At 28.1% G+C, this 18,320-nt stretch overlaps 1 protein-coding gene across 3 annotated transcripts in view; it reads left to right on the top strand.

Moving 5' to 3' along the window:
- Positions 1 to 5,551, top strand: part of LOC105850422 (uncharacterized) — a 31,727-nt gene extending 26,176 nt beyond the window's left edge. For all 3 annotated transcript variants that reach the window (XM_065816421.1, XM_065816423.1, XM_065816422.1), the window contains one exon: positions 4,232 to 5,551. In XM_065816421.1, coding sequence (XP_065672493.1) covers positions 4,247 to 5,479 — 1,233 coding nt within the window. In that variant the 5' untranslated portion in view covers positions 4,232 to 4,246 and the 3' untranslated portion in view covers positions 5,480 to 5,551. The remainder of the gene's footprint in view (positions 1 to 4,231) is intronic.
- The last annotated feature ends 12,769 nt before the right edge of the window (positions 5,552 to 18,320 follow it).

An 18,320-nucleotide genomic window follows, 5' to 3' on the forward strand; every position in this document is an offset into this window, starting at 1 on the left:
GAATATTTTGAATTTACAAGTATGGTCAAAATTTTATTGGAAAAAGAATAATATACATAATATATTTTCTGAAATGAAAATTATAAATAAGCTTCATTATAACCAAATTTTGCATGTTTAATAGAAGAAACCATGCACAGGGTGGCTATGCCTCCTAATATATCCTAAAATATCCTAACATTTGTAAAACCTTCTAAAAAGACTAAAATTCTTTTAAAGATTCTTGATTTTCAAAAATACTCCTAAAATCCTCTAATTTAAATGTTTTTGAACTTTCACATTTATTTCGAATATTCAACACAAACTTTCAAATTTTATATTAAATTTTATAAAAACTTTCAAACTCTTGAATAATTTTTAAGTTTTGTAAAAAAAATAATCCTAATTTTTTTTATTTGTTCTTCCAAGTTTCCTGGTAAAATCTTCTTAAAAATCCTTAAAAATCTCCTAAACTCTTCTAATTTTCCTAAACTCAAAAAAAGTGTATCCACTAGGGTTATGACTTTTTTGACTTTTTTAAAAAAAATGATTTTCTGTGTCATAAATCGATGAACTTTTGTTAGAAAACATGTTCAATTCTTCTAGGTTGTAAAAAAAGGTCACCCCGCAATTAAAATTAGGAATTGTCATTTATTTAATCTTGTTACTGCTACTACTAATATGTGTGATTTTGCTGAAAATCATTTAAAACTTGTATGGATTAGAAGTGTTTAGAACTTTAGAACATTTTAGAAAATTCCAGAATATTTTAGATGACTTTAGAACATTCTGGAACAATTTAGAACATTCTGGAACAATTAAGAATATTCTAGAACAATTTGGAACATTTTGGAACAATTAAAGAACTTCTGGCCAATAATCTGGTGAAATTTAACTCTCACAAAAAAAAAAAAAATTGGTCCCTTTGGAAGAATATTCACTGGAAGAAAAGGGCAGAATGCCTCTCCAAAAGCAAATTATCAGATGCTGCCATTTCCTTGGACCAAAAATCAAAGGAAGAAAGGAGCGAATAGCGGAAATTTCCAAAGTCAACAAATTGTGGAAGAATAAACTGAATTTTCCTTATATATCTGACCAAGTTATTCGAGCAAAGCTTGATGAAATACTGAAATGTTATGATGAATGCGTCAAGCGGGGAAGCTACGAATCCCTTGATGAAACTTTTAATATTACTAAAGTTGATGGAACATGGTTATCTTTTGAGGACAAGTGATTGTACCATCTGCAAGTGGAAAGCAAAGGAACACAGAGGCGTAGATTTCATTTTAAAATATTTTAGCGTTCAAAAATTATGACCATATAAAGTTTAAACCCCCCTCAATTTGAGGGGGTTGCAAATTTTATATGGTAATGATTTTTAAACGCTAATAGATAATACTATGAAACTTAAAATTTATTGATGAATATAAGTCTAGTTAAGAATAGTACAAAAAATACTTCATCAACTTGTTGCTCTCACGTTTGGGGCAGGGGGAAAAAATTTTGGGGCTTTTTTGTTCCCAGCCTCCAATCATCGCAATTTTTTGCAAGCCCTCATTATTTGACATAAGTATAAACATATAAATGTTTGGAGTTTGCTCCATGTCTGAAATCTCGAACACCAAAAAATTCTTTCTACGCCTCTGAAGGAACAGTGGGATACTCTACAGGCCAAGCAGGCAGTAAAGAAACGTTCCATCCCTCTAAAAGACAAAACTTTGTGATAGGTCATCCAACTCATCATCTTACTATCCTGGTTTTAGTGATTCTGATTCTGAGGCTGATGACAGTGAATAAGAAAATTATGAAGAAGATGAGACTACTCCGACACCAAGCAGAAAACATCATAAAAGCAAAATTGCAGTCAACTTGGTGACCTACACAAGAGTATCAACAAACAAAGCTGCTAACATATGCAAGCAATTGGATTGTGAAGGCATTAACATCCCTACTCCATGTCAATCAGCTATTTACAAGTCAACAATCAAAGAGGCAATCAAGAAAAAAGATGAAAAAAGAAATGATTGAAAAGTTGCATATGGAAAGTTGGTCCTTACACTTTGATGGCAAGCACATCAGCGGAATCAACTATTAAGTGGTCGTCCTTAAAAATTAAAGAAGAGAAATCAAATTAAATGTCCTGGGCTTGGTAGATGGTAGGGGAAAAACTATTGCTCAATGAATTTCTAAAGTCCTCGATGAATTTCAGCTATAGAATTCAATACAGTTGATTATTGCAGATTTCTCCAACGTTAACACTGGAAAAAAGAATGGTATTGTTGTAATATTGCAACGAATGTTCACCGAGAAACGCATGTATTAGATAGAATCCTGCATTTGGTGTTGGATGAAGAACTTGGAAGTAAAACACAATTGCCAAACATTAAATATCCATTTGTATATCTACTGTTGAAGGAGTACGAACAACTGAAAATAGAGTTTCATAACGGAATATAGGTAATTCTCGAAACATCAGGCTTAAGATATGATATGAAATTTTTATTTCATCTCACTTGAGTGTTCCAATTTTTGATAAAAAGGGACATTTTCCATTGATCAGGTTTCAGAAATTACCCAACATCAGCAATGCAAGGTGGAATTCCAGAGCTATACTACTGATCCTGGCCTTCATTTTAATTTCTTTAACAATGACAGTTCTGCATAGAGTATGTTGATTTATATCATATGGCTGGGCAGACCAATGGTTTACAGACCAATTGTACAACAAAAACAACTTTAATAATTTGGCTAAAGTACTGAATCCATACAAAAAGGCTTTAAGCTCTTTGAAAAATCACTGGAAGCAAGAGCCATCCATACTACAGATCCACAGAAGTAATCAATGTGCAGAGCGCGCAATAAAAGTGATGAAGGAAATGTATTCGTTATGCAAAAATAAAGACAAATTGCACCTTCAATGCAGCAAGCAAGGGCAAGGTCAACGGTCTGAGTCATTGTTGATTGTAAATTTATTGTATTACATGACTATGACATTCTGAAAGCATTTGAATATATAGTTGTACTTATGTCAAAATCGATTTTTCAATGGCGGGGTGAATATTTTTTAAAAGATATGCGAATAAAAGTTCATTTCGTGCTTTTTAGGTAAAAGTTCATCAAACTACAGTACAGTAGCATGGGGTTGAAAAAAAGTCATAACCCTAGTATCCACCCTGCTTGCATGTTTAATACACACCATTACAACAATTTTTTTTTTTTACATACTTATCTGATTTTAGTTTACAGCTGTAACAGTAAACAATATCATCTTTTTCAGAATAAAATAAAGTAAAAGCTATACACTAAACATTTTTTAGAATATGTGTGTGCATGGACACATATTATATATATATATATATATATATATATATATATATATATATATATATATATATATATATATATATATATATATATATATAATTTTTGTTAAGTGATAATTGCTCTGTTCTTTTAAGAACATTGAGCACTTTATTTTGTAGAATACAATTTAAAATTGTTTAAATATATATGCATGTGTATACAGGCATATATATATATATATATATATATATATATATATATATATATATATATATATATATATATATATATTTATGTATGCATATATATATATATATAATTTTTGTTAAGTGATAATTGCTCTGTTCTTTTAAGAACATTGAGCACTTTATTTTGTAGAATACAATTTAAAATTGTTTAAATATATATGCATGTGTATACAGGCATATATATATATATATATATATATATATATATATATATATATATATATATATATATATATATATATATATATATATATATATATTTATTTATGTATGCATATATATATATATATATATAATTTTTGTTAAGTGATAATTGCTCTGTTCTTATAAGAACATTGAGCACTTTATTTTGTAGAATACAATTTAAAATTGTTTAAATATATATATGCATGTGTATACAGGCATATATATATATATATATATATATATATATATATGTTTGTATATATATACTACATATATTGCATATATGTATAAGTATATATATGCTAAATGCATGTGTATATACATGCATACAGTATAAGAAATGATTACATATAAATTGACAGTATTTCGCGCTACTGTTTTTGTCTTATATCTGTTTTTATCAAGCAAGTTTCTCATTAATCTACTGATGGCTGTTAAAAATGATGTCATCAGTGATGTTTCATGCATAGCTAAGTTTGTATTTATATATAGCTAAGTTTTTATGTATATTCTAGATAAACCAATATTTTATGGCGGAAAGTGAAAATAATTTTTTGAACAACAATTCAGTGGATAACACATATTTTACTTACAGTAATGGAAACTATAATGGAATTCGAGATCAGGATGTAAATTCACGTGAAAAAGTTAAAAATCATCATCAGAGGAGTTATAGTAGTAGTAGTTTTATACCATCAACCGACTTAAATGTAAATGAAAGAATACATCCTGTTGATAATGACAGAGGTCAATCTTCCCAAACTTTAAATTATGCTGTAACCTCGAGTAACTTTCATGCTTCGCCCAGTTATAATGCAATTTACAATAATGGTTTTCGAACACCCAGCACTTATCATGGTTATGCAACTCCCACTCATGCTTTTTTAACCTCAAGTAATATTTATCAAGCACCCAATGAAGTTCATGTTATATCTAGTAACGTTTATGGAACACCCAGTAATACTTATCGAACTAGTAGTAACATTTGTGGAACACCCAATACCGTTCATGTTACACCTAGTAATATATATAGAACACCCAATGATTTATATGGAATACAAACTACTAATCATGTGACATGTAACATTAATGCATCACCTCTTATTGCAACATACAATAATAGGCAACAATTTGATAATACAAACCGCAAACCTGATATTTTACAACATCAGTCTAGTGTACCAAATTTTCAAGTAACATCTCCAACCAATTTCAATAATTCTACTCGTCACTCGATTTCAGTAGATGAATATTTTGGTTTTTCAAGAAGAAGGATTGATAGGCCGTTATCTAATTCCTTTAGACCCGATAATTCCGCTCAGCTACCTTTAAATCATACCACAAGTTGGAATTTAGAACTAAATCCAAACTCGTGTAGTATCTCTGATTACTTACACAAGCAAAATGAAAGTATGTTCAGGTTGTATGATGCCACAAGTCTTGCTGCTAAAGATGAAGAACGATTGAAAGAGGAAATACGTATTCTTGAGTCTCAAGTAAATTCGCTTCCACGAGTGCAAGGTAATTCAAATAAATTGGATTATTTACGTCTACAAGAAGAAAACAATAGGCTTCAAGGTGAGTTGTTACGAATGTATGAAGACCTTGATAAACTTGGAGTTCCTATTCCAAAATGTAACCCATCAGTTCCAGTAGAAATCGATGAAAATTGGGAATGCCCTCAATGTACTTTTAAAAATTTAGCACTTCCTAAATGTGAGATGTGTGAATGTTTGCGTCCTGGTCGTTCAGTGTTGAATTAAATTTTTATCTATTTTTATATTATTTTAATATTGTAAAGCTTTATCTAATTGTATAAAATTATGTTTTTTTTCTGTGCGTATATTTTTTAAATAATAAGTTTTTAGTTTCTAAGAAATTCCCATCCTCTCCCCCTTTTCCTCTTCCCTAACATTTGGAAAAAAAAGGTACTGCCATAATATAAACTTTTAATTTAACTTGAATATTCGAATATTTTGGTTAATAATTTTGACTTTTTTTAAAAAATTGTAAATAATGATTTGATAAAATTAGTTATTTTTCTCCTTAGTTTTTTTTTATTATTATTACTATTATCAAAAACTTCAAATTTTCTAAATTAAAAAAAAAAAATTTATTTTTTAGATTAGATATTCTATTATAGAGAAAAATGTTTAATCAGTAAAATTAGGCTGTATATTAACAAGTTTTTGTATTAATAAAATTTACTAAAATCAAATGTGTGTGTCGTGCTACTTTTGTGAGAAAATGGATGATTTGAATAATCGACTTTCAAATTATATTTTCTAACAATAGGAAAGTCATAACGCTGCATACAATTTCTTGCATTTTTTGCTTAATTCAGTTTTTATTAACGTTGTTGTGCATCCACGGTCGCATCCAAAATGAATATCGTCCTAACAGGATAGTATAAAACATCATTTGAAATTTAAAAATTAGTTTTATTAAAATAAAATCGGATAATTAATCATTGAGAACACAGACATAACGCTCTTTTGGTACCAGTAACGTAAAATTGATAATTTTGGCAATAGAAGTATAAAATTTTATAAAGTGTTATGACAATTTATTGCAATATTTGCAATTGATTAATTTTTGAATTGATTACTATTGGAGACTTAGTGTTTTCTTGATCTAACTGATGTAAAATCTGTTGTGTTAAAAAAATCAACTAGATTCATTGGTTTGTTATTATTTAATGAGAGTTTATAGTTTTTATTAATTCTATTTCTTTAATAAAATTCTTAATGGCTCACCTCAAACTTTTTAGACAACCAATAAGCTTTTCTCGCTTTTTTTAAGGTATTGATCAGAAAAGACTTTTTAAATTCATAAATGTTAAGTATAAATAATTTTATTTTAATATACAATTAGTATAATTATAGCAGGAAAAATACTTGGAAATTTTTTAATTCTTGCTTATACATCATCTCGTTTGAAATCAACTCCGATTTCATTTGTTATAGCCTACGGTTTTTTGGATCCTCTTTAAGGTGGTTCTCCTATAAAAAAAAAATTTGATAAAAATTGGTTCCACCGACAATTTTTATATATATATAATAAAATAAGTATTAAATTGAGAGAAAACTTCTTCATAGTTATTTAACTAAAAACACACGCTTTCGTTTTATTCGTATATATTCATATATACATACTTTTCCTTTGTTAAATTAAAAGTAGCAAAAACACGTCCGTTCATAATAAAACTACACGAGTTAAACAAATTAGATTTTTATTTTGCAACTCTAAACTAAGTAACTTCCATTTGTTTTACAGTTACAAATAAAGATCTATAGAATAGCCCAACCAAAAGAAGATCAAAAGATACTTTAGTAGACTTAACCCAGTTCCTTGAGAAACTAGCATCTACGTGCATACAACATTGTTTCAATTTGTTGAAGCTGTTGTATAACACATGAATATTTACCTGCCTTTAAACAAACTTTACTTAAAAAGCTCTTTAGAACAACGATCACGACTCATAGATGGAATTAGGATCAGAAAAGATAAACATCTTGCAATATTACTGTTAAAGAGTGTAATTTAAAAGAAATTACTGAAAATTTTGTCATAGGTACCAAAGGTTGTGAGTTTTTTACTATCTTTAAATAATTTAATTAAAATCTTTTATAATAATCTCTATTCCTGTGTAACTCCATGGTTATCCATAACTCCATGTTCTCCATAACTCCATGGTTATCTATGAAAATCTGCTCTTTTTTTTTTTTGCTACACTTTTTTTATACTCGTCCTGTGAAAAAAAATGGTTATTAAAAATGGTTATTACATCCTGCTTCACTTGACAATTTGGTAAAATGTTTCTTTCCAGTTTAATTCCAACCAGAAAAATTACGCTTGATATGGTACCATTGTATTCAGCAATAATAATTGAAATCAAATCAAATAAACACTAATCTTGGAATTATCTGAAAGAGAACTTTGGTATCAATAAAAGTCAAATACCGTTAACGAAGTCACTGATGGTCAGAAAAGTCTGACTTCTATTTCCTACTTTTGTTTTTATCACTGCTTCATTTCTAAATGCATTGTCTAAAGAGTGCTGTAATGAGAATATTATTACTTAACAAATTCAATCAACCAAGGCAGCACAAAACATTAGGCCAAGGTAGTGAAAACGTTGGTCATACAATTTCGACGTTGTTTTGACGTTAACCAAACGTAGTATGCTGATCAGGTAGCCACTATTAACTAAATGGATCTACTTGTAACAGAATTGATACAAATGCTCAAATATTTCTGAATGCATTTAAAACGTGTAAAAATTGCAAAAAATGGCTTTAATGAAATTGTAGTCGATTGCTATATCAGCCAGTTTTTTAAGTCACAAACAAAATTGTATAAAACGAATATTTCGAAACACTATAAGGTAAAAAGTGTCCGACAAAGGAGACATCAGTAGTTTGTCATTAAAGCATTTTTTATCTAATATAAAAACCAGACGGGACATAACTACATATCGGTTGAACACGATTAAATTCAGCACCCTTTAACTGTTAATTACCCGAAAACTACTTAACACACTTTTGCAATTTTTTGGCACAATGAAGCTAATTTAATTATTTATTCATTTCAATAATTTTTTACATTTTTTATCGGACGGTTAGATAAAAACCGAATATCTATGCGAGTACTTGACATCATCTGCTGAATGTTTGCTTTGAGTTACTTTTTTTAAGGTGGCTATCCATTTTTTCCTAAAATCTTTTTTATTTGTAGTTAATTTCTTGCTTTTCAATAAGATTCCTTTTATAACTGACTAATAACTTTCGATAATTCGCTGTTCAGAGCAATTTGGAGGCTTTGCTTCCTTAGGTACAAATTCAACGCCACTCTGTTTATACTATTCTAGAGACTTCTTGGAGTAGTGAATTATAGCCGAATCAGGTCAAAACACTGTGGGCATTTTATGCTTTTTAACGGCAAAAGGCGTTTTTATGATATGCTTTGTATTCTTGAGATTATCTGTCATAGGTATTTAGTCTTTTCCAAATTAGACTGAATTTGAAGGTATTATGCGTTTTGTTGTTAACACATATGGATTAAAAACCTTGGCAAAACTGAGATGTTCTAAAGAACAAGATTTTTAGATCCTACTTTGTATATAAAAAAATTGTTCAGCAGGAAGATAAATGATGAACCATTTAATCTGTTATTGACAGGTTGTCTTCCTACTCTATTAGGTTTGCTGAATTTAATTTATGCGGGTGTAGTGGTGATTGTAGTACAGGGCGTGTTGTAAAAATAACTTTGATGAGGGTTATAAAAATTTTGTCTGCACAATCTGTAAGAGTAAAGGATGCGTAAACACCAATATTAACAACTGCAGTGAAGAGCAGCTAGGGATAAAATCTGATATATCCAATATATATATATATATATATATATATATATATATATATATATATATATATATATATATATATATATATATATATATATATATATATATATATATATATATATATATATGAAAAGTATCTATATATATGAAAAGTATCTATATTTGATCAAAACAACATTTAAAAGTATTTAGATAATTGTAATTAAGAGTTTTTAAAGAAATATTATAATATTAAAGTAATTTTAAGTGTATTAGTTAAAAATATATTAATATATGAAAAGTTATATAAGTTTATTTGAAAAGAGTTAAAAGTTTAAACAAAAAATTGTCCATACGCTATGTTAATTTTGAAATTAAAATTAGTTAAAATTAAATTAATATCTTGTTGGACCACCATCAGCTTCAATAACTGCTCTATAACGATTTTTCATTGATGAGACGAGTTTAGACGTAAATTCTTGATTAATTGATGACCAAACATCTAAAACCAATTCTTTGAGCTCGTTTTTATTCTTTGGAGCTCGATCTTTCATTCTTTTTCCCACCCCCGACCATAAATGTTCTATAGGGTTCAAATCAGGCGATTGTGCAACCCAATCCAACACGTTAATGCCATTTGCAGCAAGATATCTGGTTACAGATCCAGCTTTGTGCTTTGGATCGTTGTCATGTTGGAATATAAATTTCATTCCAAGTCCTAATTTTCCTGCCGAAGCCACCAAATTCCGTTCTAATATGGATCTATAAAAGTGTTGATCCATTTTCTCATAAATAAATTCAATTTTGCCAACACCGGACGCACTCATGCAGCCCCAAACCATAATATTTCCACCACAAAATTTAAATTTAATGTTGCCTTCAAACACTTCACATTATATTCTTCTCCGACTCTTCTATAAACTTTTGCACCACCATCAGCTCCATATAAATTAAATTTACTCTCGTCTGACCAAATAATCATATTCCAGAATGTATCATCCTTCAGAACATGTTCCTTTGCCCACTGCAACTGTTTTCTCTTGTTCACTATGCTAATGAATGGTTTTCTCCGAGGCGTCCGTGCAAAAATATTGGCTTCGTGCAGTCTGTTCCTAATTGTTTGTGGCGATAATTTAATATTTAATTCATTTTCCAGCTCTTTTGATACTTCTACGGCATTTTTTCTTCTATTCTGCTCGATTTTCCCAACTATGCACCTGTCAACTCTTGGCGTTGTTGATCTTTTTCTGCCTCGTACACCATTATTTGCCACTGATTTTGTTTTTAAACACTTTTCCCATATATATTGAACAGAGCTTGGTTGTATTTTCAACATTTTTGCAACTTTTCTAATTGATAATCCATTTTCCCTATCAAAAATTACTCGTTTATGCAAGTCAATACTATATTCTTTTCTTTTTCCTTCCATCATAGCCACGTAGTTAAGAAAAGGTTTATTTTTATTTATTATAGTATTATTTAACCTAAAAGTACAAGATATTAATATAAAAATCATTTATAAACAAAACTTTACCTTTTAAATCAAATGTACGGACAATTTTTTGGTTTTAAAATTTTTAAATAAGTTAATTATAATTTAAATTGTCGGGAGAAAATTAAAGATGGTGTATCGTTTTCTTATGCGCTATCTATTGATTTTATTTATTTTTTTCTATCATTTGAAGTTTTAGAGCTTTTTTCAAAAAACCTTATTTTTCAATAATGTACGGACATTTATTTTGCCCACTGTATATATATATATATATATATATATATATATATATATATATATATATATATATATATATATATATATATATATATATATATATATATTATTATTATTATTATTATTATTATTATTATTATTATTATTATTATTATTATTATTATTCTAAGGTTAAATTTTTTTGTAGGAGTTTCTAGTTCATGCTTTAAAAGAAAAACTTAAACAAGTTACTGTGGCATCATTAACGACCTCTCGTTAATGATGCCACAGTAATGAAATATAAAAAAAAGTATGGGCATGCCAATGGAGGCCTTAAAAGGAAATCTATTGGTATAAATGAATCATTGACTCAGATATTGCCTGCCAAGAGATTCTGCCACTCGATTACACATGTATATATGTTATTTTGTATTTAAAAAATGAATGTAATAGATTACACGAACAATTAGTTTATAGTTTTATATATATATTCATATTTTTAAAGAGTGTAAGACAGAAAGATATAGATATATTTGAAAAATGATACTGATTCTATTTATTTCCCTACTTCCAGAAAGAAAGAAATTAGAGTATACTCATATTTCTCTTTTCTTTCTGGATTTTTGGAAATTTTTGTCCTTCATCCAATCATCCAATGTTTTTAATTTTTAATTTTTTTTGCAGGATGAGTTATTCCACCAAACTATGATAACTATAACTTTTTCTAAATTTTTCTATATAAAATTAGTTTATATAAAGTTATTTTTTAAAATTGTTTCAAGAATTATGTTAGGTAAATTATTTAATCTCACATGTTGACAGTTTCAGATGAATATAAAGTTTTATTATTTACAGACAGAACACGATGTTACTGATGACCTTTTAACATTATTATCTGAAGAATGCAATAAGCTGCGTCCTGATGTCTTTTTCTTGAAAAGCCAAGTTCGTTTAATCATTGGCACGCTTAAGAAGCATTGCCAAAACAACACTGTGAAGGATGTTGTAGATAAATTTCCTTGTCTCAAGTTTGAGAAAGCTGTAAGCTAATAATATTGTTATGCAAATAATCATGCACAGTGTATTTCTATAAATCTAATTTGTCTACATTTAAATTTAGCTGCTAGAGGCTTCAAATGCTTTGACCAATACAGATATTGATAGAAATTTGTTACAGCTTTTCAACAAAATGTGTGAAGGATTCCAATTTTTAGTGGAATTAAAAATGAGTCTGAAGACTATGTGCAGGTCGCTTTTAATTGATATTAATAAATAATCAGATGAGAGTAAGTAATATGTTACAAAATCCATATATATATATATATATATATATATATATATATATATATATATATATATATATATATATATATATATATATATATATATATATATATATATATATATATATATATATATTTTGAATATAAAGCATAAAAAATAGCTGCGTACAAACTAAATTTATTCTTCGTAATATTTCGATCTACTTTTGCACAGATCGTCATCAGACGTAAAATATAATACAAAAAAACCGTTACAAATATTACTTAAAAACGTCAAAGACATTAAAAGGAATTCATAAATGATTGCATAATACACGCTGGTAAATTTGAGTTAAAAATCTCCCACATTATAGTCCAAAAGAACGTATTTTCCGCAAAAATTTGCCTAAATTTAGTAAAAACAAGTACACTTTAAAACGTTATTTATGCAAAAATATAACGTATTTTGTTGTGGATTTTTTAGAAGATTTTCAGGAAATAGATAAAAAAAACATTTTAATTAAAAAACACATAATAATAAGTGTTTTTAGGCGTAAATTTTACTTTTCCATTGTGCTGTATCAATTTTGGAATCAAAAGTGGTATTCGTTGAGGAGATTGCTTCAACGAAAAAGTTAAAAAACTAGATATTGCAATAATTGCTATAAAGTTACGTGTTTTGAGTTTGCAACTTTTGTTTTAAAATGTTAGTAAGAAGCTAAAAGTTTCGAAAATGTGTCAAAAAAACATGTATTTTTTGAGCTTTTAATTTTAAAATATGCAATTTGAAAGCAATAAAAAAGTTGTAAAGACAAAATGTAGTTTTAAGTATATACAAGTCATTCTCTAAGTATTTGAAGAAATGGTTGAAAGCCTATCTACTACGAATATGCATTTTGATTCTCACTATTTGTGTTTCATGTTAATTTGACTTTGCGCCCATTATGGATTTTCGTATCTTTTTATATAAACAATAACAACGATTTTTTTAACTAATCAAAATATAATTTTTAGAATAATATACAAATTGAAAAATGTTGTATGCTTAGCAATATATCTTTTCAACATATTTTTATTTATTTATACTTGTATACTATACGTGTAACATAATTGTATTATAATTATGTTACAATTAAGATTATAATAAAAATTCTAACTGCATATGTTTTTATTAAAAAATCTTTTTATAGTGATATTTAAACTTTTCCCTCAAATCTTTTAAACTTTTTTATCAAATCTTTTAAAGTTCAACTATCCAAAGAAGAAAATAACAAATTTTAGTACTTAAGACTTTAAATCGCATATCTTTCTTATATTATTTTATATATTTATTATATTTTTGGGTTTGCTATTAAATATATAAACTGATTTTTTTTTCGGAGTAGTTTAATAAATTAATGTTAACAAAGTTTCAACTTTACATAATTTAAACTATATAGTTTAATAACTAAGAGTTTAGCATTTTTAAATGCAATTTTTAGAATGGCTCAAGCATCAAATCAACAAACGACTAGTGCAAAGTATGTATTATGTTAATAATTTTTTTTTAAGATATTGGTTATTTATTTGTTGAAAAAAATGTGTATACAAACTAATCTTTAGGTTATGTATAAAGAAATAGAACTGCTCTAAATTAAACATGCATTCTGGGTCATGTGATAAACATCGACCCCGTTCATGTTTTTCGAAAACCTCCTCTGCTCAAAGATTTCATCAGAAAAAAATGTTGATGTTAAAAAAAAAAAACTTAAATAAACACTCTGCCTTTGAAAGTAAGTAAGGCGTTAAATTTTTTTTTGTGATATGCTATGTCATAGGTTATTTTATTTATATAGATTACTTTATAATAGTAATAATATAATGTATATATATATATATATATATATATATATATATATATATATATATATATATATATATATATATATATATATATTTATATTTATATTTATATTTATACTTTGAACAATATATCTATTTTAAAGACTAACCTAGGAAAGAAATTAAAAGACAATGAAGATCAATCTGAAGATCTCAAACATTTCCTAGATAAAAAAGGTCATGTACGAAAGCGACGTGAAAGTAATTGTACAAGCTTTGATATGATTAATGACTCGTCAAATTCAACTCGTTATAGACGTCGTGTAGAAACAAAAAATGTTCTTGAATATGTTCATGGTGAAAGAAATGAATCAATTAATGGTGCATGAGATTATTTAAGAAGTATTGCTACATTATCTGAGATGGAAAACTTAATACTTTCTTATAAAAGAAGGAAGTTTCTTGAAAATTTTGTTGGTAAAATATCAGATGTTCATATAAAAAGTGACACTTGTTTACGAAAAGCAGTTCTAACAAAATATTTAAATTATATATCAAGAAGAAAGTATACCATGCTGTGTAAATCACAAAATGATTCTTTCACTGAACACAATAATGAAAGTAATATAATATCTTACGGAGAACATAACATTTTATTGAAAACATCAAGTATTTCTGATAGAGCTATTGAAACTTTTGTTAACAATCTCAATATTGAAGATATTCATTTTATAAAAGGAGGTGTTTCGCGTACAGTGACAGCATTAGTCACAATGGTTGCTGATCTAAATTTGAAAGTAAAAACAATGAAAGATAAACTTAGGTGGTTTAATGGGAACATAAATCACTTTGTTGTTGAGTTTTCTGATGATAGCGCACCTGAGTCAAAAGAAGAAACAATGACTATAGCTACAATGTCATTATGGAACTATGGAAGTCGTATTTGTAGTTGTGAATTCCACTTTCCCTTTCATATGTTAACAGCTGGTGAAAAAGATGATGTATGTGCAAACTTATGGAGACAGTATAGTGAGGAAATGGAGTTAATTGAAGGTAATCTGTTTTATATAAACAATGAAAAAGTAATATTTTCCTTTGTTCCTGCTGGTGATACATCCTGGTTGTGTTGGGCAGCAAATGTGCTTTCAAAAGCAAAAGTGCTACCTACCAGCAAAAAGTGCTACCTACCAGCAAAAGTGCTACCTACCCATCCCCTATCTGCAATGTTCACAAAATTGAACTTACTTTTATAGACAGATCAATTGGGTATTCAAATTCTGACAAGAAATGGAGGATTTCTGATAACACTTGTCGAAAAAATGATCTTACCATGTTACAACAGTTTCAAAATGGTTTTTCAAATGAGTTGTCAGAAAATGCCAAACATCTAAAGTCTCTGGATTTTATGGCTGAGAATGGATTGCGTCAATTAGGCGAATCAAGAATTGGTATATTTTCAGACAGAATAAAACCAAACCCCCTACATTTAGAAATAAACAATTGGACACATTGCCTAAATGTATTATATTTTGAAGCAACAAGACAAAACAGATTTGTTGAGTTTTGTAAAATCCTAAAAGCACCAGCTAAGCATTTTTCTGATTCTATTTTTGGCACTGGCTTAAGTTTTATTGGTAAAATGCATGAAGAACATTACTTTCTGGAAGATAATCGGTAAGTTATATTTATAGTAAACAAATTTAAAATTATTATAAGTAATTTTGCATATTGGTTTTTTTATAATAATTTTTGTATCAAAATTTTATATTGTAATATTTATTCATTTCAAAGATTGAAGACTCCATCTGTCAGGATTATTGGTGCACAAACGATATCGATTGCCCAATATGGTTATCGCTTAGTTGACGTTTTGAAACATAATAAAGAATCAGAACAGGAAAAAGTTATAAGACTAGTTCTAGCGCAGATATTTACTGCACTTCGAGATGTTATAATTATAATTAACATTGTAAATGTTGTTGATGAAAATTATGCTGAAAGTGTTACTGCTGCCTGTCAAAGATATTTTTTATTATTTGCGCTTTTTTTCCCTTTACACTGCAACAGAACAGTTTGGACTATTGGTTATGTTGTTCCATTTCATGCGGAAGAAATTTTCAAGGGTTATGGAGTTGGTTATGGGATTCTTTCTAAGGAAAATCCAAACATTCATCCATTAAACAAGAGTTAAAAACTTGTAGCAACAGATTTACAAAACAAGACAAAAGAGGTAAATGGTATCAACTGATGCGGTCTAGCTAGGTGCGAAATTTTTACTTGCCATATCATTTTCCAATACCATCCATGTATCAATCTCATTTTCGACCTCGTAAACCTGTTACAGACAAAGAATGCTGTAACTGTTCACGTTCACTACAATCTGAGCTTTTATGTCAAGTTTGCATCGAGTCTGTTTCAATTTTAGATTGTGTCCTGAAGAAATATTTGACAGAAGATATTTTATTCATAATAAATGTTAAATGCAAAATATGTAGCAAAAGATGCATGTTCGTTGAATAAACAGCAAAAAATGAATGCAATCAAGTTATTACTCAACTTATTCCTCAAGCATTAACTATTTACCAGCTTAGAAATGAGCTGAAAGCACGTAAAAAGAGTGTTATTGGTTCAAAAAAAGATTTGATAAGACGTCTAGAGGGCTTGTTGTAAATATAAATCATATGTAAAAGTTTTTTTAAAGTTAATAATGTTTTTTAAATAAAAACTTTACTACATTTTATTCATATTGGTTAGTTGATGTTTTACAAAATTCAAAAATTATTAATATTGACATATGAACTTATTTATTTATTTCTATGGAAGTTTTAAACAAGTTCACATATATATGAATATGTGAACTTATGTAAAACTTTCATAGTAAATTCATTTCTCGAACTGAATTTCAGCTTGCGTTATGTTTTTTTTTTTGAAGTTATTTTCCTCTTTATTTCAGAAAGTAAGAACAGAAGAACCAAGAGGGGATCACTTCAGCATAATTAATAAATTTAAATGATGCTTCATAAAAACGGTTATTTCAGGGTTCCCACTATTATAACTGGGGCTTTAATTAAAATTAAAGATTTTAAGGAGATTTAAGGAGATATTTTCCTAATATTTAAGGAGATTCGGTTGCGAAAAACAATTTTTTAAAGGAAAAAGTAAGGAGAATTAAGGAGAAAACAATTATATTAAAAACAGTCGTTTTCAATCATCGTCGTCAACATATGAGTATATCATCATCCTCAACATATAAGTTTATTTTTTATCCAACAAATTTCTTTTTTTAAACATATAGCTTCTCTAGTAACTCTTGTTTTTCGCAAGCGGCTCTTTTTAATGCATTAGATTATGATATATCAGCTTTAATGTCATCTAAATAGAAAAGGAATCATTAAATTATGACATTAAATTTAGTGAGTAACCAGTGAAGACAAAGGGCTTTTCTCAATAACATGAGTACAATATTGAGACAAGAAAATTACATATTTCCTTTTTGAGCTTGTCAATTTGAACATCAGTAACCTTTCTCTAACTCTTGAGTTGCTGTAAATAATACTTCAATGAAAAACTAGCATCAATCTTGCTGGTTGAAAGCTGGTTTGCGCAATTAAAAAAATCTATTTTTAATTAAGACGTTGTAGTTTTGTCATTTAAACGAAACATCTAATCGAATGAACATCGCATAAAAGTTGCGTAGTAGTTCTTCAAGTGTCACCACCAGAAAAGGAGTCATTGGTTTATCAGTTTGAAAAGAAACTAGAAGAAGAAAAAATAGCAAGATTGAAAATAACATTTTGAGATTTTTTCTCAAAACTTTAAACATAATATGAAAAGAATATCTCAGAATATTTCTATACTTTTGTAATAAAACAAAATATATTACATAAAAAGCAATAAAATTGTATCTGAATCAAGTATTACTTATCAAGGAATGTATTGCCATTAACTTATTCAAAAAACTTCAACTTTAAAGGAACTAAAACTTTATTTGTTCGAGCACTTAAATGTTCGAAATTGGTGTTTTGCCCTGATTTACCAAGTCCAGGTTGCTTACACTTTGGTAAAGACTTCCAGGAGTCAACAACTAAGACTACTTTTGACCAAACCTCTATTGCTTTCTTGGCAAAACTTTGATTTTCAGCCCGTCGAGTGCCACAAAATGTATAAGTAAAATCTGAACTTGTTGCCTCAGCTATTCTTTGATAATCACTTCCTCTTGATGGACTTAAATGAAATATTTGGTACATTGAAGACATAAACTTCTTTAAGTTCTAACCTGTAGCTTTAGCACCAGTTTGTAAGGATCCATTGATAGTATGTAAACCACAGGCAATATCAATGAGTGTACTTAATTCATTATTATGACATTCTTTGTTGAGCATTTCCAAAAACAGATTATTTACATTAGGGCTATCCATAGAAACCTGAAGCATTTTTTCAACATTTAAACCAGTCATGCTAGATATATTTAG

This window comes from Hydra vulgaris, chromosome 13, assembly GCF_038396675.1.
Source record: "Hydra vulgaris chromosome 13, alternate assembly HydraT2T_AEP".
NCBI lineage: Eukaryota > Metazoa > Cnidaria > Hydrozoa > Anthoathecata > Hydridae > Hydra > Hydra vulgaris.